Source organism: Lynx rufus, unplaced genomic scaffold (assembly GCF_022079265.1).
Source record: "Lynx rufus isolate CCGP_SWC_20201006 ecotype Redwood Valley unplaced genomic scaffold, mLynRuf1.p SCAF_2, whole genome shotgun sequence".
NCBI lineage: Eukaryota > Metazoa > Chordata > Mammalia > Carnivora > Felidae > Lynx > Lynx rufus.
The window spans coordinates 149,160,308-149,185,009 of NW_025814834.1; the positions used below are offsets into that span (position 1 = coordinate 149,160,308).

The following is a 24,702-nucleotide window of genomic DNA, read 5'->3' on the forward strand; positions in this document are numbered from 1 at the left end:
CCACTATTAAGGGGATCGCATATGCCTTCACAAATCTAATAAAAGCTGTGCATATAATTTCAGGGAATTTATGGGTACCTTGAAGTCTATATACAGGTCCTTTGAGGTTTAAAGAATCTCTAAATTAGTAAAAAACATGGAGTTCAAAATCAATTCTAAAACATAAAAAAATTTAATATATGAAAAAGGAACTATGTGGAAAAAAACTGTAACATACAGTGGGAAATGAATTATTAATATTTGCCATAAGTGGCTGTTCATTGAGAGAAATTACAATAACTCTCTACAAATATATGAATGCTTTAAAGAACTAAATGTAAGAAATAAAAATTATAAAATACTATAACAAAATCTAGAGAATGTACATAATCTTGGTTGGGGAAAGTCTTCAAGAAATAGAAGAAACTTAGTGGCTTAAATTGATAGATTTGCCTGTGTAAATTTTATAACTTTTGCATAAGCTAACAGAAAGCTTTACACTTACAGAAAACAACCACAGGCTTTTTTTTTTCTAAAACAGAAATAAACTATTGCAGTCGTTTCATTGGGTAATATAATTATGTTCATTATATGGATATAAACAAGGAGCAGACATTACACTAAACCAATTTCTTTGTGTCAGAAATTAGATTTTCTCAGAATTATATTCATTCTCAGCAATAAACGCAATTAAACATTGATAATACCATTTAAAAATTCTACTCAAACTGCTAAATCTTAGTGTAGCGTCAGTACAAAGCCCTAAGCAGGCTGGTCAATTAAAGAAGCACTTGGTGTGGAATCACACTTAACCTGGGTTCCAATCCTGACTCTGCCACTACTAGCTCTGTGGTCAAGTTATATAACCTTTGAGCCTATTCCCACATCTGTAAAAATAGTCTTCTATAGTGTTCTTGGAAGATTACATAAGAATATCCCGTATGGAAGTGCCTAGCACAGAGTCTGATTATCAACTATGCCTTCTCTGCATTCCTTCCCTAAGATTACTAACTGGTAACATCCGTTTTACTACTGCTTTTTATAAGACTTTTCTTTTTAAAAAAATAAAAACTAGTGATATAAAGTTATACATTTGATTTGCCATGTTTTTGCAGCTCCAGAGCATTATTAGTTCCTTCAAGTGTTTTGTATCTGAGCTCCTCTTGTTAGCTTATTTTTGAGTACTTGGTTTGATCCATATTTACTCTTTCTGATGGAATTAAAAGGTTTCTTACAAAATATAATAAAAAAAAAACCACATTGTTTTCTACCCGTGGCTTTCTACATGTTAAGATAATCCTCTTTTTAAAATAATTTAGGTTGTGTCTATGGAACCCACTTTCAAGTATTATGAAGAAAATCTGAGGCAAAAAAGGAACATAAAAAAGTGAGGTTATCCTTACCAGCGTAATGTGTCTAAGAAATCTAAACAGCAATATAACAAAGAATAAGTACAAATCTAAATTTTAATATAACTTTCAAATTTCTCCAAGAGTCATTTTTTTTCTGTAAAGCTGGGTCATTAAAGAGGCCAGAATATGACCCTGAATGCTGTGAAGTGTATCCAAACAGAAAGGAAAACTGTACTGGCCAACCTTCAATATGTAAGGTGAACAATTTTTCCATCATACAAGATACATATTAATAAAATCATGGTAAATAAATGTGATCTCTCTTCAAAACTGTATAGTTTTACCCTAGAGTTCAGCACTGGAATTATCCTTAGCTCCTCCTTCAACTTTAGTTGCATTTCAGTTAGATTTATCTGATGCTCTTTGATAGACTGCTCTTCAAAGTGTTTCCAAGGCTTTCTGCAAAGTCTGCCAAAACTGCAAATAGGAAGCTATACTTGCAACAATTATTTGCTAATACATTTTCCTTAATATTAATAATCACCCACAGCAGCATCTAGCTGTTACTCAGTCTAAATGATTTTGCTGCTATTTTATTGCTTGCTTCTCAAAAAGTATTTAAAACAACAGGTGAAAGTGTACCCATAAAAACACTACATTTCTTTTCCATATTCAAATTATAGCCTCTTGAGCTGATTTTTAAATGCCGTGTACATTTTTTAATCAAAATGTATCGCAGACATTCTTTTAACACTCCCTCTACATCCAAAATTCCTACCAAATGCCAAAGTTCCTTACTAATCTGAAAGTACCTATTATCTGTGCATTTTTCTGGTCTTTCACAACTTCATACTCCAACATTTTGTACTTGAGACCTCTTCTCTCATTAAAGTAATCACTGTTAACTCCTTAAGATACTTAAGGATATGGTTAATTTATTGTACAATCTTACTTTTCCTTCCACAAACTTCAATCTAACTATAATTCCCCTTTAGCGTTCCCTCCTCTTCTAAATTCATTACATCAACATTGCCGGGAACCACGTACATCAACATTCCTATTCTTAAGCCCAAAATATTAACAAAATTCAGCTCCACTAAAAAAAGAAAAAAGTTTAAATGCCTGTATGCCTCCTTTCAGTACCTCACTGAAAAGCTTTTTATTTGCTTTCCTGTCCTACCTGGCAGCCTATTTCCCCCGTCAGTTGTGTGGTCCCCTGCTGCCCCCAGCACAAGAGTGCAACTCACTACAGTGTATTTCTTTTACTCACCATCATTCCCAGTATCTCCCTCCATTTCTGAGCATCTATCCCTTCGTGAACCGCCCCATCCCCAAAAGATCTGTCTCCAGGTGCCAACGTCTCAATTAGCACACCCCTGGACTGGCACTGCCAGGGCTTTCGGCAGACTCAAAACACGCAAGGCTGAGCGTTTCTGCCTCCTCCAGCAGTTCCCGCTCCCTACTGAGTTCGGTCTTCTTTAGCTGTCTCCCCCTTGGAATGCTTACTTTGGGTAACCCTTAGGCACGGGAAAGCCCACCCTAGCAACCTCTGCCCCGTGACCTCGCGAGCCCAGCACGCCACTCAAGCTTAATTCACACCTTTCTTGGAGCTTGTGTTCTCGATGCCCCCAGTCCCAGCTCTCTTTGCAAGCTCTTTCAGCTTCCTGCCCCCGAGCCAGACCGCAGGTTAGACGAAAGCCCACTTGCTCGGGTTGCCATGCCTCCCTGGCCCGACCCCTTCTACACCACTCAGCCCCGAGTGGCTCTGCTCCTTACCTAGCTTCGATCGGGACTCCTCCAGTTTCTGGATTTGGTTCTCCAAGAAGAGCATCGCCACTGCGAAGGCCACCACCGCCAGCAGCTGCAACTTGGGCGGCATCATAATCCTAAGGAGCCCCATGAAACCCGCTGCTCGGGATCAAGACATACCGCGGGGGGCGGGGAGCGGGGCCCCGGAGGCGAGTGAGACGCCGGGGGGAAGCCCACCGAGCCGGGAGAAAGGCAAGGAGAGCGCGACAGCGAGAGAACCACCGCAGCGACCCCCCTTCTTGCCTCTCCAGTCCCCCGCCCCCAGGCGCCAGCACCAACGCCGCCGGTGCCCGCTTCTCCTGGACCGACTCAACGGTCGCCCCCTCCAAAAGCCCGCGCAGCAAACACAGCGCGAAGCGGCTGCCGGGCTCTCGCCTCTCTCTACTGCCTCAGTCCCCGACCCCCGCGCTTGCCTGCCTGCCCGCCTCCTTCTCTTCCTTCCTTCCCTCCCTCCTTTGCTCGCGGCCGCGCGCTCCTCCGCCAGCGCTGCGGCTGCGGCTGCGCCGCCCTCGGCTCCGCCCCCTGCCCATCCCCCTCAGCCACCACGCGCACGCATCCACGTACGCTGCTCGGCAACCAGAGGCTCCACCCTCTGCTCCCGTTCCGTTGTGCCTATTGGACCGAAGAACCCCGGAGCTTTGCTCTTGGTTGGTGTTACGGTTGGTTTCCTTTGCCGCAGGTGTCAACCAAAGCGACATTCGATTGGGTAAACTTGGAGAAGGAGGCAGGCCTAGACTGCTAAAGGCGGAGCTTCTTGGCTGCTTGACGAAATGTCGTGAATAAAAGGAAGGAACGCGGAGCTTCACAAGTTTGGGAGCTTAGGAAAATGCCTGATAGGGGTTATCGAAAGGACCCAGCGACTTTATATTTATATGAAATATAAAGGTATTCGACCATCTTTAAGCTTCCATATACCCTTAGGTAATACGCGTCTCTGCAGAGTAAGAGATTTGATGGCAACGGCCGTTAGTAGCCTGTTTTGGATCAGGCTCTGGAGTGGACGCCCCTAGCTGCGGGGTCCTCTGGGCAGTTGGAGACCTACGGCAGATGGTAGCGATGGCGGCTGTGCCTGGTGGATGGCTGGGGCCGGCGTTTGGGCTGCGGTTGCTCTTGGCGGCTGTACTTCAAGCGGTGAGTGAAGATCATCTCCGCGGCATCCTAGGCGCGAGTGGGGGATATTGCTCTGAGGAAGACGGAACATTCAGTACTGAATGGGAGCCACACTTGGAGAGGGTGGGAGGTCTGGGTTTCCTTAGCCACCGCTGTGGCCGGAATGCTACGTGGCTTCATTCCTGATTTGATGTTTTCCCTTTCCCGCCCGGGTTTCTAGCGGTTCTTTCTCCTGACTTCAGAATATCTTGAGTAGTATTTATCTTCTTTTGCAGAGCTCCAGCTAATAACAGTCTGTAAACCACACAGTGAGGCGGGGGGGTGGGGGGGGGCTAGGGGAGAGGCAATAGACCTTGGAAAGGAATGAAGATTGTTTTTAAATGGACGAAATACAAGGGACTACCTACCCTTCCTTGTGACAAGGCTCCCTAAATCTTAGAAGAAAGCCCCAAGTCTTTGGTTCAGGGTACATTTTCTGTTTACTTTTTCCCCTGAATTGTTAGCGGTGTCTAATTCACTGTTAGACAAACCTTTTTATCTCTGATATGTTATTCACGTGCTGTTGGGTACGTTTTAGTGCCATTTGTGGTTTTTGACATTTCAATTAAAGGAACTACTCCGTGGTAAAGCACAATTTTTTAAATTGATTTTCTAAAATCGATAGCCTTCATCTCGTTTGAAATCGGGCAGTGTTAACTTTTTTATTTAGTTTTTCTCCATTAACACAACAGATGCGTTCTCAATCTTTGAACGGGATAGAGCTAATTTTGTCTTATTTTTCTGTTGGGTTAGGTACAACTTAATATTGGTTAATTCCTCCCAAGAATCTTGCAGTCCATGTTTTGCTATGTGAATGAATAACTTTTTTTTCTAGGCACTGTGGGAGACTTTACTTGCTTTATTAATCAACGTAATTCTTCAGGTATTTATTTTTCTGAACCTGCTGAAAATTTTTCTCCAAGGAGACCTGGTTTGATTGGTTTATCCAAGGTTTGAGGGAGTTAGGACCTATACACGAAGGCTTCTATAAACACCCCTGCTTTACTTTCCTCAAAGAGTTTGAAGATCCTGGGGCACCTAGGTAGCTCAGTGTCCAACTTCAGCTCTGGTCATGATCTTGAGTCCTTGCATTCAAACCCTTCGGGCTCTGTACTGACAGCCTGGAGCCTGCTTTGGATTCTATGTCTCCCTCTCTCTCTACCCTTGCTCCTGCTCTGTCTCTCAAAAAATACAATAAAAAGTCAAATTAGAAAAAAAAAAAAGGTTTGAAGATCCTGCCTGTTTTTGCAACCATACCTAAAAGGTGGATTTTTTACTTCTCTGATTAATATTACGGTACTCTGTTATTCAGGCATTTGGTGCCTTAGAAATTACTGAAAGACCCCTCTCTGAACTTTTTACTGGAGGTTGGTTTTTGTGTTGGGGGGGGGGGGTTGTTTTGTTTGTTTGTTTTTTTGCCTATCTTGGGTAATTTGAGTCCACCACCATGCAAAGATAAGGAATAACATTTCACGTTGACTTCCCCTCATTTCACTTTAATTATCAACTGTTGTGTAACCACCCCAAAACTTAGTGGCTTAAAATAACAAGGATTTCTCATAATTCTGTGGGTCAGCTGAACTGCAGGGTCCAAGATGGCTTCATTCTTAGTTGGTGCTGTTAGCCAGGATAACTTGGTTCTCCTCCATGTGACCTCTTGGCCTCCAACAGGCCAGCCCAGCTTCTTTTCATAGCAGTCTCCGGGCAGCACTCCTAAAGAGCAAAAGCTGCAATGCCTCCTGAAGCCCAGGAGGCATTTACATATATTTTGAAATTACACATATCACTTCTACCCCACAGTATTTGTCAAAACAAATCATAGGGCGGGTCTAGATTTCAGGGATGGAGAAACAGACTCTACTTCTAAATGGGAGGAGTGACATACTCCTCATATGTATATGGAAATATACATATCAGGATAGGAGGAATTTATGGCCATTAAATAATCTACCACAGTGACCACAGAATTTAAGTCAGAAAGTTGGATATTTGATTCTTTCCTTTCTTTACATCCCTCACATCAGGCAATTGCCAAGTCTTGTTGATTTTACTTCCTAAATCTCTCTCAAATGCATGCACTTATTGTTAATCCCTCATTCAGGCCACCAATATCTCTCTCCTTAGCAATAAGAGCCTCCTGGCTCACTCTTATAATTATCAGAACCTAAATGGTTGGCTTTGCCAGCTTCCCAATTGCCCAACCCAGCAAGTAGTCATTTTAAAATTCTTCTCTTTCCCTCTTTGAATCCAATTAGTCATTAAACCCTTAAAAATTTCCAAGCCAGTCCACTTAATTCTATTTCCATAGGCAGTACCTAAATTCAGGCCACTGTTTTTGCTTGCCTGGAATTCCCACAACAGCTTCCTTAAACAAGGTTCCCTATTTCATTTTCCCCCTTTTTAGTTCAATCTTTATGATGCATCCAAAGTCATCTTTTTAAAACTTAGAACTGTCATTATTAAAATTCAGTGGTTCCCTGTTGCTTTTAAGGTGGAGTCTATTTTGAACATTTCTTAACAAGGCCTGTTTCACCTGATACGTATTTGTCTAGCCAGGTTTAATTCCCAAATCTTACCTCTACTGCGAGAGCCAAAAGGTAGAGCTGAAGAATTGGGGTCATTTGTTTTAGCATATCTCCCATACCACGCTCTCCCTCACCAGGCCTAAAGTAGAGTATTTAGATAAAATGCAGAGCTTAATTTACATACCATTTCCAGATTTGCAAAGCCAGGTGTACTCTCTCCCTTGCATATTCTATCATATCTTATACTCTGTTACACAGATGCACAGTCTTAACAGCACCATAACTCTGTGCACTCCCCCAGCTCCTGTGCCAATTAGATCGTACCCAAAGGGAATACAGAGACCTTTTTGGGGGATGTTTTTTTATATTGTTCCTCGTATGTATTCATTAAAATCCTTCTGATCATTAAAATCCTTCTGACGTGTGGATGGCTTCCTAGTTCACTTGTGTTTGTTCCTTGCTATCAGAATCCTGAGGATATCTGTAGTTTGTGTAGATTGGTGATGAACCCCACCCATTCCCACAAATGCAGAATGACTCCAAAAATAGAGAGTTCTGAGGAATTCACCCTTGTTGAAATAATTGTTAACTTCCCTAAGGTGTATTTCTGTCTCTTCAGTAGTAAGTAGTATTTTTAAGAAAATAAGTCAATAAATTCCTTGAGAATGAAAAGGGAAGCATGGAGGGTTGTTGGTAAAACACTAAGAAGTTAGAAAACTGCATTTCCCAGTTAGTCTAAAGCCGGGGGGTGGGGGGAGGCCAACTAGAATAAGTAGTTGGCCGTGGTAACAATAAGCCAAATCTTTGGAACCTGACAGATGAATGAAAAGAGAATGAGGAAAGAATTCCTTGGCACCTTGAGGTTGAGCTGCTGGGTTGGTTAGAGGATTTAGCTCCTTCTTTGTTTATTTAAACCTCTGAGTCCTTAGACTAGACAAGTTTTCATCACTGTGCCATTGTAGATCTCTAATTTAAAGTTAATAGTAATGCATAGTTATCAGCATTCCAGTGAGGTTACATCTGGGAGGATATAAAGTGATTTAATCTGAAAATACATTCTGAATATGCTTAAGCGTTAGAATAGTTTAGTATGGCCTACGGGAGCTGTTCTCTGGGGCACCCAGAACTAAGTGGTATTCAAGTCTTCATTTAGCTCATTCATAATATTTCTTCAATATTTTGAAAGGCACTCTATACCCAAAGCAGTACAGAATGATACTGTATATCTTTAATTCTGAAACATAACACTTCATTCCCCTTTTCTTCACAGGTTAACACCTCCATCAGTCTGGGGGACAGGATTATAATTGCCAGCATTTTTGTTATTATTCTTTGTGGTACATACAATAATGGTGCATCATGGATTCTTTGAAATAGCTCATAGTGAGGGTTTTGAGGGCCAATCAGGATTACAATCTTGCTGCTGCCACCTCCTGTGTGCTGTGTTATCTTAGATTACCTTAACTATCCTAAGCCTCTATTTCTCTGTAAAATGGGGATAATAACTACTTAAGAGAGTGGTTGAGATTGAATGGAGTAATGATATAAAATGCTTATTAGCAGAATATCTCGTGCTTTGTAAGAGCTTGCTATAATGGCCATGTTTCTGGTATTTATTTTCATAGGGTTGATCGATAATCCCATCCCTTTGGTTTAGTCTCAGATTTGAAATCCGTTCACAATTATATGAGAAACTTATGAGTTTTCTGAGACTAAGGGTAAGTTAAGAGACAACTATTCATATGTATGTATAGTAAGTTGTATATACCAGACTTCTGCCTGAATAGGTAATGTTACAATATGGTTGATTCAGTTTCCCTGACAACAACCCTCATCTAGAAAGAAATAGTGATACCAGAAAAATCATGAGTAATGCATGAAGGAAAGAATGGAGTCTTTTAGCTTGTCAATCCTACTTTGAATTAGGGAAAGTTAAACTTAAATGGTTATCCCAAACAGGGTTATCCCACCCTGTCCTTAGAAGTGTCTTTCTTACAAGTGTGGCCGATTATTTTAAAATTTAATGTGTGGCCTTAATGTGGCCATTTAAATGTTGTACAGTTTTTGCTAATAAAAAGATCATCATACATTTATAATTTTGAACTCCTATATTATTTAGCATTTGATATTTATTAGTGAAGTACTAAATATGTTCCAATCTCCTTAGATTCAAAGCATTGAGTCTGCAAAACTAATGATAGAAGAGTTAGAAAGTAGTTCATTCATGAACTCATGAATGTAACTTCACTACACTTGTCCTCTATCCTGTGTCTAATGATTAAAACATAAGTAGTGTGTTGTGTTTTTTAAGAAGGTTTTTAAGAGCACTGGAAAGTGGGAATAATGCTAACATTTATTAAGTACCTACTGTGTCTTGGCTAGGAAACTAGATGCTGCCAGTACTTTTTCTCCTTTAATCCTCAAAATTTTGTGAGATAAATAGTAATTATTCGTATTCAGAAATTCAGAAGTAAGGTTGCTCTGTGCTGACATTTGAATCAAGATGTCATCAGACTCCAAAACACCTGTTTTGCATATTATGCCGCCTGTCAGTAGGTGCTCAATAAATGCCAGAATAAAACCAAATAACACAACTGCATGATCATTCGAGATTTTTGTTTTGTTAAACGTGCTTTGGCAATAACAATTTCTTGACATTTGTTAAGCAGTTCATAGTTTCAAAGTGATTTCACTTTTATTGCCTATTTTAATTACCATGGCTGCAAAACAAGTCACCATAAAATATAGTGGAATAAAAAAAATTGTTTTGCTTTTAGATTCTGTGGGTGAGCAGTTCAGACAGGGCACAACAGGATGAGTTGTATGTTCCATGGTGTCTCAGCTGAAAGACTGGGGTCTGAAATAATGAAGATTCTTTTCTCCTATGTCTATTAGTTGATGATGGTTGTCAGTTTGAGGCTTCAGTTGCTATCTACATGGGAATCTCCATGTTATCCCTCTAATTTAGGTTACCTTACAGTATGGTGTCTAAGTTCCGAAGTTGAATGTTCCAAGAGAGACAGAGGCACAGAATGTGGGACCAATAGCCATGCTGTTTCCTTTTTTATGACCTACCCTCAAATTACATAGTATCACTTCTTTTGCACTCTGGTCAAATCCGTCACAAGCCCCTGCCCAGATTCATGGGGAGGGAAAATAGACTCCTACTCTGCAGTAGAGGACTGCCAGTCACACTGTAAGAACATCGTGTGGGATGATGCATATATGTTCATGTGGCCATCTTTGAAAAATACAAATTAACCTGTGAAGTAGATCAAGCATATCACTTTACTAATGAAGAAATACTTTATTCGTAGTAGAGTAGCACGTATCTTAGGTTTCTCCCATAAGACTGGGATACTTGATCTATTTGAATATTATACACATCCCACATTATTACTGAGATAAGGTAAAAGATGTATAAAGTATCAAATTAGGGTATTGACTAACACAAGACCAGTGGGATGATCAGCATTTTGGGAGAGTATGCCAGCACTACTTAGTTTTTATATTGGCAGATGTCCTTGGATTTTGATCTACCTGGTTAGCTTAGAAGGTTGACAGACTACATACAGCTGGTGGCCCAAATCCAGCTAACCCTGTTTATGTAAAGTTTTATTGGAACACAGACACCCACTCATTTGTTATTTTCTGTGACTGCTTTTGTGTCGCCATGGCTGAGTTGAGTAGTTGCGACAAAACCATTTAGCCACCAAAACCTAACACAATTACTAATCTGGCCCTTTACAGAAAGTTTGCATACCCTTGGTCTAGAAGATGAACCAATTGCAGTCAAACAATCTGAAATTCCTCTAGACTTGAGGCTGTAGTTTTGACCAATTCATTTGTTCAGTACACATGAGAACTAGCACAAGTGCAATTAAAACAGGTAACTTAATGCTTGCCCTCAAAAGAGTTCACAGTACTAGGGAATCAGACAACTCTAGATTCACATAGTACAGTGTCATGAGTGGCACCATCTTAGACCTATGCACAGATTTCTTCCTCTGAAAAGTACTATGGCTAACACACACAGAGAAGGCTTCCTGGAAGACTGATACTAATCAGGTTCTTGAAATAAGTTGAAAAAGGAGCCTTAGATGTAAGAAAAATTTGAGCAAATGTATGAGTGGGAGTTTTATTCTTCCAGGAATTTGTTATAGCTGAAAAGTAGAATGGGATTGGAGAAGTAAAGAAAGGTAGGACTGGTGGTGACCATTAAAGCCACTGAGACAAGAAATGATTTGAGAGCTCTTTAAGAAATAGAATTGTCAGAACCTATTAATTGCTTGTAAGAATGGTGAAGAATGTCGAATGTAGAATGACTGACCTCAGCAACTAGGTGGTCAGGGAAAATGGTGCCATTTTACTAAAATAATTGGATACATTGGGAGGAATAGATTTAAGCAGAAAAGGTAAGTTTCACTGTTGGAGTTTTTTTTGATTTGCAATGCCTGTGGAACATAATGAAGTCGGGTAGGCTGTTGGCTTTGGAAGTTTGACACTCAAAAAGACTCAAGAGTTTTCAATAAGTGGGTATTTGAAGCCTTGGGAAAGATACGGTCGTCTATAGAATATATGTAAAGCAAAGAAAAAAGCCAAAAATAGAATGGGAAACAGAAGTGCTTAAGAGATGCATGCATAGAAAAGGAAGGAGAAGGAAGACAAGCCCATGGAAGGAACAGCTAGAGCCAGAACAGTTTTGAATGTCTTTGCATTTAATGATTTTTGGCAAGTTTAGTCAAGTGGTAGGATCAGAAGCTGGACTATAGTAACAATTCAGAAATGACAGAAGGTGGGGGAAAGTGGTTAGAACCATAAGGTTTGAATACACTGAAGAATTGAGTTACTGACTAAATTAAAATCCCTGTGGAGATGGCAGAAGATAGACTCCAAAGCACAGGTAGAGAGATTGACCTTAGGTGAAGCTATACCATATTCACTGAGACATGCATGAGACAATGGTAAGGGATGAGAACAGATAAACCCACCTTTGCCGGTTGTTTTGATGGGTTACATAACTCATTTCATTCATCTGTACTGCAATCTCTTTTATGTAAGCATTATTGTCCTTGCTTTATCAGTGAGGAAATTAAAGCTGAGGGAGGTTATCTTGCTCAGGGTCACAACATCTTTTAAGTGATGGAGCTGGTACCTAATCCCCAAAGTTCATTGCTTTTTTTTGTTTTTTAATGTTTATTTTTTAGAGAGAGAGAGAGAGAGAGACAAAATCACAAGCAGGTTCCACACTGTCAGCACAGAGCCCAGCATGAGGCTAGAGCTCACTAAACCATGAGATCTTGACCTGAGCTGAAATTAAGAATCGGACACTTAACCGACTGAGCCACCCAGGTGCCCCCATAGTTTTATTTCTGATGTGCTCCTGCTCTTCTCCATCCTCTTCACCTTTCCACTGCTAGATGTGAATGAAGAGAAATCTAGAAGTTAGTATTACTCCATGGACCCATATCAACAGGGGCATTGGTTTATCTTCTAAGGAAATTCCTTTTCAAAAAAAACTTGAGTGTTTAGTAAAGGTATTGTATGTAACATACACATCATAAAGAAAGCATATTAATTCATATTTCAGCTAAGCTGAAAAATAGCAAATTTTTAAGAAAAAAATTGTGAGGGAAGTAGGAAGAGCCAAAGACTCATCTAAGGTTATAGAGTTCAAAAATATTTAACAATTTGTCTCTAAATGAGGCATTTCGGAAATTCATCTCCAGTGTGTTAGATTTGGATAACCCTAGTTTTTCCTTTCTGGGAAGTTTTGTGATACAAATATGCAATAATGTTTTATTTCTCTTTTTTTTTTTTATTTTCAGGTGTGTGCACTTGGGGCAGAGTTTTCATCGGAGGCTTGCAGAGAGTTGGGCTTCTCCAGCAACTTACTCTGCAGCTCTTGTGATCTTCTTGGACAGTTTAACCTGCTTCAGCTGGATCCTGACTGTAGAGGATGCTGTCAGGAAGAAGCACAATTTGAAACAAAAAAGGTATTGTTTTCTAGGATCTCTCTTCCATTAGTTGGTGTAGTTGAGATAAGGTGAAATACTAAATTGTTTAATCAAGTTAAATATAAAGAAGTCTCTAGCTTTTACATTTTGTATTTTTAAAAACTCAACAGGGGCGCCTGGGTGGCGCAGTCGGTTAAGCGTCCGACTTCAGCCAGGTCACGATCTCGCGGTCCGTGAGTTCGAGCCCCGCGTCAGGCTCTGGGCTGATGGCTCAGAGCCTGGAGCCTGTTTCCGATTCTGTGTCTCCCTCTCTCTGCCCCTCCCCCGTTCATGCTCTGTCTCTCTCTGTCCCAAAAAAAATAAATAAACGTTGGAAAAAAAAACAAAAACAAAAACTCAACTGATTTCTGTCTGGCCCACTAGATCAATTAAAACAAATAGGAAGGAAAAGTAAGGTTACATACCAGGACCTCATTCTATCATGGTTGTTCAGCAGAGAGGTTGCCGAATTATTGTAGCATGATTGGATCCTAAAGTCCTCCAGTCTTCCTAACTTCTGGCCACATGATGACAAAGAAGAATTAATTAGATGCTTATATTCATTTGTAAGAAGAACTCCGTCTTTACAATGAAATTTGAGACGAAAGTATTAGCACCTATTACCTGGCACATAATTGTAGGCAGTAAACTATAACTTTTTATCTGGTTAACAAAGAAAATTCTTTGTTAATTTAGACAGCTTTGTGTTAATTTACACAGCTATCACTAATATTTACAGATACCTAATCTCCTCTTTAACACCTGAAAACAGCCAAGGATAGATAGTTCTAACTGTCCAATAAAATCAGCTATGTTTTGATTCATTGTTCAGATTAATAATAAGCTCGCTCAATTTTTAAAGCTTTTCATCAAAGCCCTTATACTTTTTAAAATTAGAAGGTGGCCTGAAAAGATCCTTTATATAAGCCAAATAAAACTGAATTAGTGAGTTCCCTTGTTCAGAGTAAGGAAAAAAGTTCACATCTCTGTGTTAGATTTCCTTTTAATATTCTCTTTCACTTGTACATACTGAATTCTATTTTGAAGTGTTAGAGTTTAGAAAGCTTTCAGACTATAATTCTATCTTATTAGGTAGTGAAGGTTTGTTTCTAACACAGAATATAGTTTTATAGTTCTAAAAGGAAAACAAGCTTTAAATGTTAATATTTAACCAAAACTTACTTAATATTTGATTTTTTTTTTCATTTTTTTAATGTTTCTTTTGAGAGAGGTGGGGAGAGAGAGTGAGAGAGAGAGAAAGTCCCAAGCAGGCTCTGCCACTGGCAGCATGGAGCCCAATGCAGAGCTCAAACTCACAAACTATGAAATCATGACCTGAACCAAAGTCAAGAGTCAGACACTTAGCTGACGGAGCCACCCAGGTGCCCCTTTAATATTTGATTTCTTAGTTGTGAACCTGAAATTCCTGGTGTCCCAGAAATAGGTTCCAAGCCTTCTGTGTTTTTTCATTTTCTTGATTCACATATACCATTGATATTTTTTCATGTTTAGAAGATTTCCATACATAGGAATTAGTCTTCACTGCATGTAGGTCATGTCTAAACAAGAAGTTTTAAAAATTTGATTTTAAGTAGGGGCGCCTGGGTGGCTCAGTCGGTCAAGCGTCCGACTTTGGCTCAGGTCATGATCTCACAGTTCGTGGGTTCGAACCCTGCATCTGGCTCTGTGCTGAGAGCTCAGGGCCTGGAGCCTGCTTCGGATTCTGTCTGTCTGTCTCTCTCTCTCTCTCTCTGTGTCTCTCAAAAATAAACATCAAAAAAACATTTTTTTTTTTATTTTAAGTAGATTTAAAATGTATGACTTGACTAGTTTAGTAAAACCCTTCCACTTGATTTTTGGGGGTGTAATTTTTTTTTTTTTTTAAATGAGCTATTCACATGGGACAAATTGAGGAAGGAATCTATATGTCATCCTCTAGTCATAGTGCTTTTATTCTATGGTCCATACTACTGCTTAGCCGACAACAATTCTTTCCTAAGATACCAAACTTACAAGAATTGAACAAGGAATGTTTTATAATAAACAGTGTTCATCACAGTGTCTTATAATTAAGGGTAAATTGAGAGGTTCTACTTTAAGTGATATCAAATATTCCTAAACTGTAAACCAAGTGCATATACTCTATTTTTATTTACTGCCCTTTCTCAGTAATCCTCCAATAGTATACTATTTTTATGTTATACTTTTACTAGAATCAAACTTGAGTCACACACTTCAAATTATATTCCTGTTCAGTTTTCATCATTAATTGTGTGGTATCTTGATAATTCTGACCACTTACAGCTCAGTAACCGTAGGCAAGTAGTCTTCCAGTTAGTATGCCTAACTAGTTACAAGCTGAAATGATTATTGTATGTAAGTACAAGTGGGTCTTATCCTAATATGACTTTATGCTATTTCCATTGTATTTACTCCTTACTCCTAATTACTACAGTATACTTCTCATTAAGCATTTGCTAGCACACTGCTGCACAAAATTGATGAGTGGTTTTCTTTAAGAAGCCTAGTGGAACCAAAACATGCCAGAAACTCTTAGAAATATTGCTGGACATATAAAAGTATGGCATTGGACAAGGCATATTAGATGCAAACCACATTAAAGTATAGAAGTAGTACTTAATTTAATGTGTGCAGTACTGCCCTCTGGATTACTGGTATGAGATCATAGGTAAATATGTGCAATATTTTTTTCTATCTTAGCCCTGGCTTAAGGCTTAATTTTGAAATCATAGTTGGGATGGCTGAGTGGCTCAGACCTTGATTTCAGTTCACATCACAATCTCGTGGGTTTGTGAGTTCAAGCCCCATGTCGGGCTCTGCACTGACCCTGCAGAATCTTCTTGGAATTCTTTGCTACCCTCCTTTGCTCACATTCCCTCTGTCTCTCTCAAAAATAAATAAACTTAAAAAAAAATTTTTTTTTTAATGTTTTATTTATTTTTGAGAGAGACAGAGACAGAGCATGAGCAGGGGAGGGGCGGAGAGAGAGCGAGACACAGAATCCGAAACAGGCTCCAGGCTCTGAGCTGTCAGCACAGAGCCCTATGCGGGGCTTGAACTCACAAACTGCGAGATCATGACCTGAGCCAAAGTCGGACGCTTACCCGACTGAGCCACCCAGGCACCCCTCCAAATAAATAAACTTTAAAAAATTACGAAATCATAGTTAAATTTACTTCTAATTTAAAACTAAAATTTAAAAGGAAAAATCTGTAATACATAGACTAGTGCCTTACATTAAAAACATTGAAAATACTTAAATACATTTGTGTATGTGTGTAAATCATTGTGAATGTAAATTCTTTAGGAGAGAAAAATTGTAAATGTATTCATCAAACAGCAATGTTTTCCTAACTTATATATAAGTGCAACCAGAATATTCATTTTGGTTCTTGCTTAGCTGTATGCTTTCCAGAGCTGATATGTCTTTCCAGAGATGAGGCTAATTGTTTTTAGTAATGCTTACTCATTTCACAGGCTAAATTTAAGCCTTTGATAGCCAGAAGTTTGCTTTAAAAAATAATAATAATAACAAAACTTAATAGCATAGGATATCTTTGAAATCCCTTATCATTCTACAAATGTGTACTCCATTATTTTTATTTGATCTTGTTCTCCCCCACCCATTTTGATTATAAAGGACCTACTAAACATCATAATACTAGCTAGAATGAAATTTTCCTTTTTTTTTTTTGGACAGTTGCTATTTATTACTTGTTAAATGTCCGTTCAAATACCACTTTTTCAGACCTCATATCTGTCACACCTTTACTACTTTCTATGCATACATCTGTGGTGGCACTCATGACATTGTAAAGAAACAATCTTTTTTTAAATTATATCCTACTTTGGACTATGTTAAGTCTTCATAGAATGAAATTTTTTGATAAGCTGTATTCCTACTAATTTTGCTCATAACTATGTACCTAAGTACCATTTACAAACAAGGATGTTGGCTTAATTGTGAAGCGTGTACTAATTTGTAGTTTGAAGAAAAAACATAAACTAATGAAAGAAAGGATATGTATACAGTTAGTATTTACTAAGTAGCATGAGTAACTTCAGCTTAGTCCATATGTAGAATCTTTGGATGGAAGGGAAGGGACCATTGTTTTGTTTTGTTTTTTCCACTACTGATTGGCTTTCTCCTTGTGGTGGGACAGCATAGTAACTGCCAGTTCCTTAGTGTTGTATCTTTTACCTCTTCCCATGAGAAGGGGATTAATTCTTCCTCGTTTACTTTTTTTGAAATATTTCAGACAGGGATTTTTTTCTAGCTCAAGTTCGGTCACTGACTATTAGCTAAGATTATGGAATAAGTAAGGCCAGTTGGCTGCCACAGCAGCTACATGAAATGCTGCACTGGGGCACAGACAGATGAAGCAGTAAAGAGCAGAGACTAGGTAAGCAATCCCATAGATAACTTACTTTTTTCCCCCCTCAATTCCTAGAGTAAACAAATTCTACTTGGGTTGTCTTTAAAGATTTAGCTCAATTGTTCCCCTCTTTTTTGGAAGGCTTCCCTAATTTCAATTCCCTTACTTATCCACCACTAGCACTCTCAGGTTATGTTAGCTGTACCTCTGTATTCCCAAAAACACTTGAGGATACCTTGATATACACTTAACCTTCACTATATTATGTTGCTTTTCTCTTCCAATAAATTATGCTCTTTGAAGTCTAGGACAGTTTATTTCTGAATCCACAGGCTTTAGCATATAGTATTTCATAAGTTTTTGCCTTTGAATGAGACTGTTTTTACTAAGTTGGAAAAGTTGATTTTTTTTTTCATTAAACATGTATTGAGAGCTTTCTATATACCAAACACATAGACAGACTCTATTGATACAAATATTGAAGGGCAGTCCCTACAATCAGTGGGGAGGTAGACCAGTAAGCCGGTAGGTAAACCCAAAGTGATAGGTGTGGTGTGCTGGGGGGAAAGAAGACAAAGCTCGGAAGAGGTGAAACATAATTTGAGAATTGAGGGAAAATGTACCCAGGTGAGCAGAAGAAAAGGGAATCAAAGTGGCATCTCTGGCTACAGGAGACTGGGACCCAGAGTACAAGGTGGCAGGTGAGGAGTCCAGAGGACAGTCCTGAGACCAGGACATCCTGTCTCATAAGTCATGCCAAGAAGTCTGGACTTTATCTTAAGGGCTGTGGCAGCCATGGAAGTTTGTAAGCCAGGGAGTTACTTGATCAACTATGTATTGGTAGACAGAAAAGGTAATTTAAAAAATATATGTATATGTATATACACGCACACACACGCTGAAAATATACTTGAACTTTGTCGACACTTGTGAAAGACTTTCATATATTTCACTTACACATGCTGAGTATAAAAAATGAGATTTGTCTTTATGTTGGCAGTTATCCATTTATAACACTTAATTATTATCATCAAAGTGTAGATCTTTCATTTGTTTATTTTATTTATAAGGACTTCGTAAACATCCCAAATGTATCTAAAAAGAGATGTTAGTGAGCACAGATTTCAAGTGATCCCAGTCTGACTGCTAACCTTAATAGGTATTTTTTTCAAACCATACATGACCATCAGATTAAAAGTTTCCTGGGATTTTCCTGAAGATAAGCATAGATCAGCTATTTTTTTCTATAAAAAATTTTTTGGCTTCCATTATCTAAGATTTATAAGATTAAATGTAGTATTCCAATAGATGGGTTATTTTTCTCATCTTTTTATAATCTTGCAGTTCTGTGAATTTGACCTTGATTAAGGAAGCTGGGTGCTTTTTTCCTGTGTCCTCATTCATTTAAGGTTTTCGTATCTTAATGATTTCAGCTTCTTCTGGACGCAGTTATTGTAGAACTTTTATATTTCTCCTTAATTGTATGCCTCTATTTCCATAGCTAGTACCTGTTCTCTTTAAGATCTTGGTTCATCAAGATGCTTGTAGTTGCACTGCTTTCCTTTTTCCTTCAAAATATTTTATATTTAATTATTATTTAATTAAATCCATTATTTTGTTGGTTTTTAGTACTTCCTATTCTGCATTTATACCTACCTTATCTCTGAGGGATCATTTTGAAGATCTGGCTAATGACCAAACCAGAGTACCTTCTTTTTTAATTTTAATGTTTATTCACTTTTTGAGAGAGAGAGAGAGAGAGACAGAGTGTGGGTGGGGGAGGGGCAGAGAGAGAGGGAGACAGATCTGAAGCAGGTTTCGGGCCCTGAGCTGTCAGCACAGAGCCTGACGTGGGGCTCGAACTCGGGATGGCGAGATCATGACCTGAGCCGAAGGTGGACGCTCAACTGACTGAGCCACCCAGGCGCCCACCAGAGTACCTTCTGAGAGAAAAAAATCAACTTACCTGAATTATTAAAAAATATGAACCAGTAAGCAAATGATTTCAACTTAATTTGCTGTTCAATCTTGATTGTATCAGGAAGGAGTTTAGAGTAGTGTTTAAGAACACAGGCTCTGGAACCAGACTGTCTAGGTTCAGAAAGTCCTTTGCTACTCATCTGATGATCTTGGACAAATTACTTGATAATTCTGCTTATTTCCTCGTTTATAAATTGGAGATAATAGTTACTATCTCATAGGGTGGTTATGAGGAGTAAATGAGTTTATAAATGTACTGCTTAGAATAGTCCCAGCATGTAATAAATCCTAGGTAAATAATTGGGTCTGGTGGTGGTATCTGATTTGCTGATTAAAAAAACAAACAAGGGGCTCCTGGGTGGCTCAGTCCATTAAGTATCCAGCTTCAGCTCAGGTCATGATCTCATGGTTCGTGAGTTCAAGCCCCGCGTTCGGCTCTCTGCTGACTGCTCAGAGCCTAGAACCTGCTTTGGATTCTGTGTCTCCCTCTCTCTCTCTCTGCCCCTCCCCTGCTTGGGCTCTGTCTCTCTCTCAGAAATAAACAAACATTTAAAAAATTGTTTAAAAAATTTTTTTTGAAAAATAAAAATATAAAATTTGGAGGACTCCAAGAATAGAATTATAATGATTGCTCTTGGCAAAATAGAGTAAAAGAAAATAGTTAAGAAATACAACATGAACTATTAGATTTGCCAGTACTAAAAATCAGCAGCAAAATTTTCTGTTACTCCACTTTTGAGCTCCTGAATCAATTGAATCAAGAACAAGAGGAAATACGATAACAGAATTAGTAGTATGAAAACTTACCGTTCACAATTACTTGTTTATGTGGAACAACATATAGAAATAAATTGTCAAACATAACCATAGGTTTCAAATTTTTGATTGACGTATTTTAATAAGGAAAATACTACAAATACGAATTTTTTAAATGTGTACCATTTTCATCATTATTAAATGCATATAAAAATTGCATTTGAAGAGAAAAGGTTTTGCTACTTAAAAAAATTTCAAAACCATTATAAAGCAAAGCTTTTTCTTAGGATAAACCTATTCCAGAAATTAATTGAGACCCTTTTAAAAATCAGTGTAGAATAAAATATATTACTGGCTTTCAAAGTTTTTCAGATGGTAGATCAGATTGAAGCTATGGGATTCTTTGAAATAACATTTTAAGAAAATAAAGTGTATGTTTGTAATATAAAAATGATTGCTTTGTGAACAAACAAGTCATTGGACTAATTACAAGTATTTTTCCTAACATTCCTCTGCTACTTATATTTTTGATCTAATACATGGTTATGGATTTCAAAGGTTTAAGAAAATTCTGGAAGAGAAAAGCTTAAAAGTGATTTAAAAAAAATTCTACAGATTGAGATTTTTTTAATTTGAATTTTGGAACATCTTGGTCTCATTCGCAGAATACAAGTAGAACCCTAGTCTGCAGATCATCAATTTATACCATTACTGGTTCTGGAAAATAGCTCAACAGTTCTGGTATTTGATAAAGGGGCTTTATTTTCATCTAAAAATATACTGGTCAGATAATATTTGAAAAATACTTATCTTCAGTAATGATTACACTAGATTTGAATAAATGGACCTAAGGAGTGCATAAAATAATTTTAAGAAGATAGTTAGATCCCTTCGACTTCCCCTGCATCCCTTCTACTCCATTACCTAATTAGAGTTAGACTAATGTAAATTGACTAGCTTATATAGTAACATTCCCATTTTCTATGTGTACAGTACTCTTCTTTTGACATTTATATGCACTCCCAGCAAGCCAGAGACAGTAGGGAGGAAATATTAATATCTACAGTTTATTAGAAGTCTGTCCCCTTCTTTTTACAAAAGTTTTTGAAAGAGTTGAATTTTTATCTCAGCTACTAGTTTTGTGACTTTGAGTTAGCAAGTTGCTCTGGAATCTTCAGTTTTGTTGTAGTAATTACACTGGCTTCCCTCTGAGTGTTTTTTTATACCTTGGTTATATGCTAAAGTATCTTACCTACATTATTTAATCCCAACTCTCTAATGTAAATACTACTGCCCCTATTTAACAGAAAAGGAAACTACGGTGTTATCTGTCCAGAATTACCAAGCAATCAGGTGCCACAACCTGACTTCACCTCAGGTCTGTTTGACTCCAGAGCCCCAAGTTTTTAAACCTCTTCTATTTTCCCTTTCATCTTGGAAATATGAATAGTAATACCTACTTCACAGACTTACTGGAAGAAAATGAATGAGTTAAATATAAAACACCAGACTGACTTTTTGAAGGTCCCTTTTGCATTTATAATTAACATAATTCCATTGGTAGTTTTTATTTTAAATTATTAAATCTTTACTTTTCAGTTTACCATAGACTTTAATGACTCCCATTACGTGTTTTTTTCTCTCAAGGATATATTGACAAATTTGGCCTAAAGACCCAAACATTTTCAATAATATTTCATATAATATTTCATAATTCAGGGAAAAGAACATCAAAACATTTAGTTACATTCAATTTACATAGAAAATCTGTAGCTGGTTTGAGAGTAATTTAGAAGTCAGCTTAAACAGCATTATTCAAGAAAGTGGCATGTTTTAAGCTTTAGCCTATCTACTACTGGTAGAGCTGCTACTGGTGTGTAAAACATAGAAGGATGAAATGGAGGTTAAGCTAACTGCGTGAAATTGTCGTCGCTAAAGAAATTTCACAGTTACTTAAAATAGCTTCTCTTTTGTGTGTCTGTAGCATCAATACATGAGCTATTTCTTCAAAGGAAACAAAAATATGTCTTCAGTAGATTATTCTAATTATAGTATTAAAACATTATTCACAAAGCTTTTTTTTAAAGATCTGAATATTTGGCAACAGTTCTAGTTCAGTGAAAGAATCACTAAGACTCCTGCATAGCAACGGTACAAAATAATAACACAAATATTTACTTAATAATAGCTACAAACATTTGTTATTATGTGAAGCTGCTGTTCCAAGCCCTTTATATTAATTAATTTATATAATCCTCACAACAACTCTGAGGTAAGTGCAATTATTATCCCATCTCATAGTTGAGTCTAAGGCCTGGAGATCTTGCCTAAAGTCATTCAGCTAATAAATGGTTATAAATAATGTATAATTTATGTAGGAGAAGTTTTAAAATATTTTATGTAGTTATTTCATTGAACTGAAAATATTAATTTTTTAATGTTTTCTAAATGTGGCATTTCATCTATCTTCAGTTAAAAAAAATAAGGGGCGCCTGGGTGGCTCAGTTGGTTAAGCGACCACCTTCGGCTCAGGTCATGATCTCGCAGTTTGTGAGTTTGAGCCCCACGTCGGGCTCTGTGCTGACAGCTCAGAGCCTGAAGCCTACTTCAGATTCTATGTCTCCCACTCTCTCTACCCCTCCCCTGCTCACGCTCTGTCTCTGTCTCTCAATAATAAATACATGTTAAAGAAAAAAAAATTTTTTATGAATGAAGAAAGGGAGGGAGGGAGGGACAGAGGGAGGAAGGAAGGAAGGAAGTCGGGGTGCCTGGGTGGCTCAAGTCAGTTAAGCATCTGACTATTGATTTCAGCTCAGATCATAATCTCAAGGTCATGAGATCGAGCCCTGTGTTGGGCTCTGTTGTGGGCATGGACCCTGCTTAACATTCTCTCTCCCTCTTCCTCTACCCCTCCCCAGCTCACTTGTGCGCGTGCGCTCTCTCTCTTTCTCTCTTTTTCAAATAAATAAATGTAGTCCGTTTTTTTAGGTATTTAACAAGTTCGGATCAAGGTTCTATCTATGCATATTAAAACATTTTGTCACATTTGCAGATTACCATATTTAAAAAGGAAATAAACCCTTAAAGTAATCATGATCGAGGCTGCCTTACAACTACATTTCTAGACATACCTACCTCAGAGTCAAAATAAACTTTGTTTATACCATAAATATTTCCTCTTGGTATGGGCTTTGAGAATGTCGAAATAAGACAATAGTCACTGTCATCGAGGAGTCAGGTAGAGAAATAGGCATGGAAATTGGGCTGCTAGAATGCATTTGGCAGGATATTTTACTGAACTAACGCATAATACCCAGTGTTATGAAGGTAACCACTAAAAGAATTAGGAATAAGCTAAAAGTTGAAAAGAAGACAATAAATCTCTTTAAGTTGATATATTGAGAACTGTAGATATAACCATGTTAATCATTACTAACAGAAGAACTAAAAACAGTTTAAAAGTTATTGAATGGCAGGTAGCAGGCAGAGGAAAATTTTTACTTCTTTTATACCCTTCTGTACAGTTTCTTCTTTATTACTTCCAGATGCATTGGTTTCCTGAAAGAACTCAGTGAAATGCATGCTGTAAACAAAATACACTTATGTGCTATGAACGCACACAGAAAGAAGGGCATATAACCTTTTAAACCATTTATGCCTTTTAAGGGCATATAAACTCCCAGTGATAAGGCAAAGATAGTGAAAATGCAAAGTCATGAAAAAGAGGGCCATCTCAGATAGCTTGGTTATGATGAGAGAGGGTGCTGGTTAGGAAGGTAGGGCCTATGTACCTTGGTAAGAAGTTTGGACTCTGTTCTATAGGCAGGGGACAAAATTAAAAGATTATAAACAATGAACCGGCGTCAGATGTGTATTTTAATTACATTCGTTGTCAGTGTGAAGGAAAATTGATAGGACAGAGGGGAATACGGTTGCCAGAAAAATATATTGCTGTTTTCCAGAGGCAAGATAAAAGGGCTTAAGCCAACATATTGGTAGTAAAAATGGAGAAGGGACAGTTCTAAAACAGATTTAGGCAATAAAACCTTCAGGATTTATTGATTATACTGGATTGGAAGGGGGAATAGGTGAGTAAAGATGCTTCCCATGTTCTTATTTGAGAAACTGGTAGCCTCAACAAAAGAAGACTACAGTAGACCTCAGCTATTTGCATGGTAGCCCCCTAAAGGCAGTAGTAGTTGGGGATGAGAGAAGGGGCAGTAAAGAGGATAACTTTTCATAAAAGCATACCCCGTAGGTACAGACTGCCTTTTCAGTTTTCCTTCTGAAGAAGTGTTAAAAGTTTCAACTTAGAAGGTCATAGATTTTATCTGAGTACCTTAATGAAATGTAAAATTGATAGTGTGCTTGTCAAAAAATAAAATGTGTTGAATGGTCTAGTTTCTTTTGTTCTGCTTTCATATTGCCATTCTTAATATTTAAAATATTTAACCTTCTGGATTATTACAGCTTTATTTTTGTATCTTTTTACTATAAGGAGATTACCTTGTTTAGTTTTAATAGAGTGCAACCATAATGTAGTTTGTGCTGGTTGTGTTGTTTTATATTTCATATATTTGTAACCTTTTTTTTTAAAGATATTTGTAACCTTTCTTAAAGATGATCATAATTGCCCATTTTATGACAAATAATGATGTTCAGTTTTGACATGGTAATAACACCAACAGAATTTAATTCTCTTTTGAAAAGCAGCTTTTGCTACCATATATAGCACCTTTGTGGTCAGTTTTTGAGGCTA

The 24,702-nt window shown here is 37.9% G+C and overlaps 2 protein-coding genes across 4 annotated transcripts in view; one reads left to right on the plus strand and one right to left on the minus strand.

The window, feature by feature from the left end:
• The window catches only part of HS2ST1 (heparan sulfate 2-O-sulfotransferase 1), a 170,787-nt gene extending 167,200 nt beyond the window's left edge, over nucleotides 1-3,587 (minus strand). For both annotated transcript variants that reach the window (XM_047083788.1, XM_047083787.1), the window contains exon 1: nucleotides 3,108-3,587. In XM_047083788.1, coding sequence (XP_046939744.1) covers nucleotides 3,108-3,231 — 124 coding nt within the window. In that variant the 5' untranslated portion in view covers nucleotides 3,232-3,587. The remainder of the gene's footprint in view (nucleotides 1-3,107) is intronic.
• A 304-nt stretch (nucleotides 3,588-3,891) lies between these two features.
• The window catches only part of SELENOF (selenoprotein F), a 57,917-nt gene continuing 37,106 nt past the window's right edge, over nucleotides 3,892-24,702 (plus strand). Inside the window, exons 1-2 of one of the 2 annotated variants that reach the window (XM_047083779.1) lie at nucleotides 3,892-4,271; nucleotides 12,643-12,810. In XM_047083779.1, coding sequence (XP_046939735.1) covers nucleotides 4,188-4,271; nucleotides 12,643-12,810 — 252 coding nt within the window. In that variant the 5' untranslated portion in view covers nucleotides 3,892-4,187. The remainder of the gene's footprint in view (nucleotides 4,272-12,642; nucleotides 12,811-24,702) is intronic. The other variant, XM_047083776.1, reaches the window with a different exon arrangement.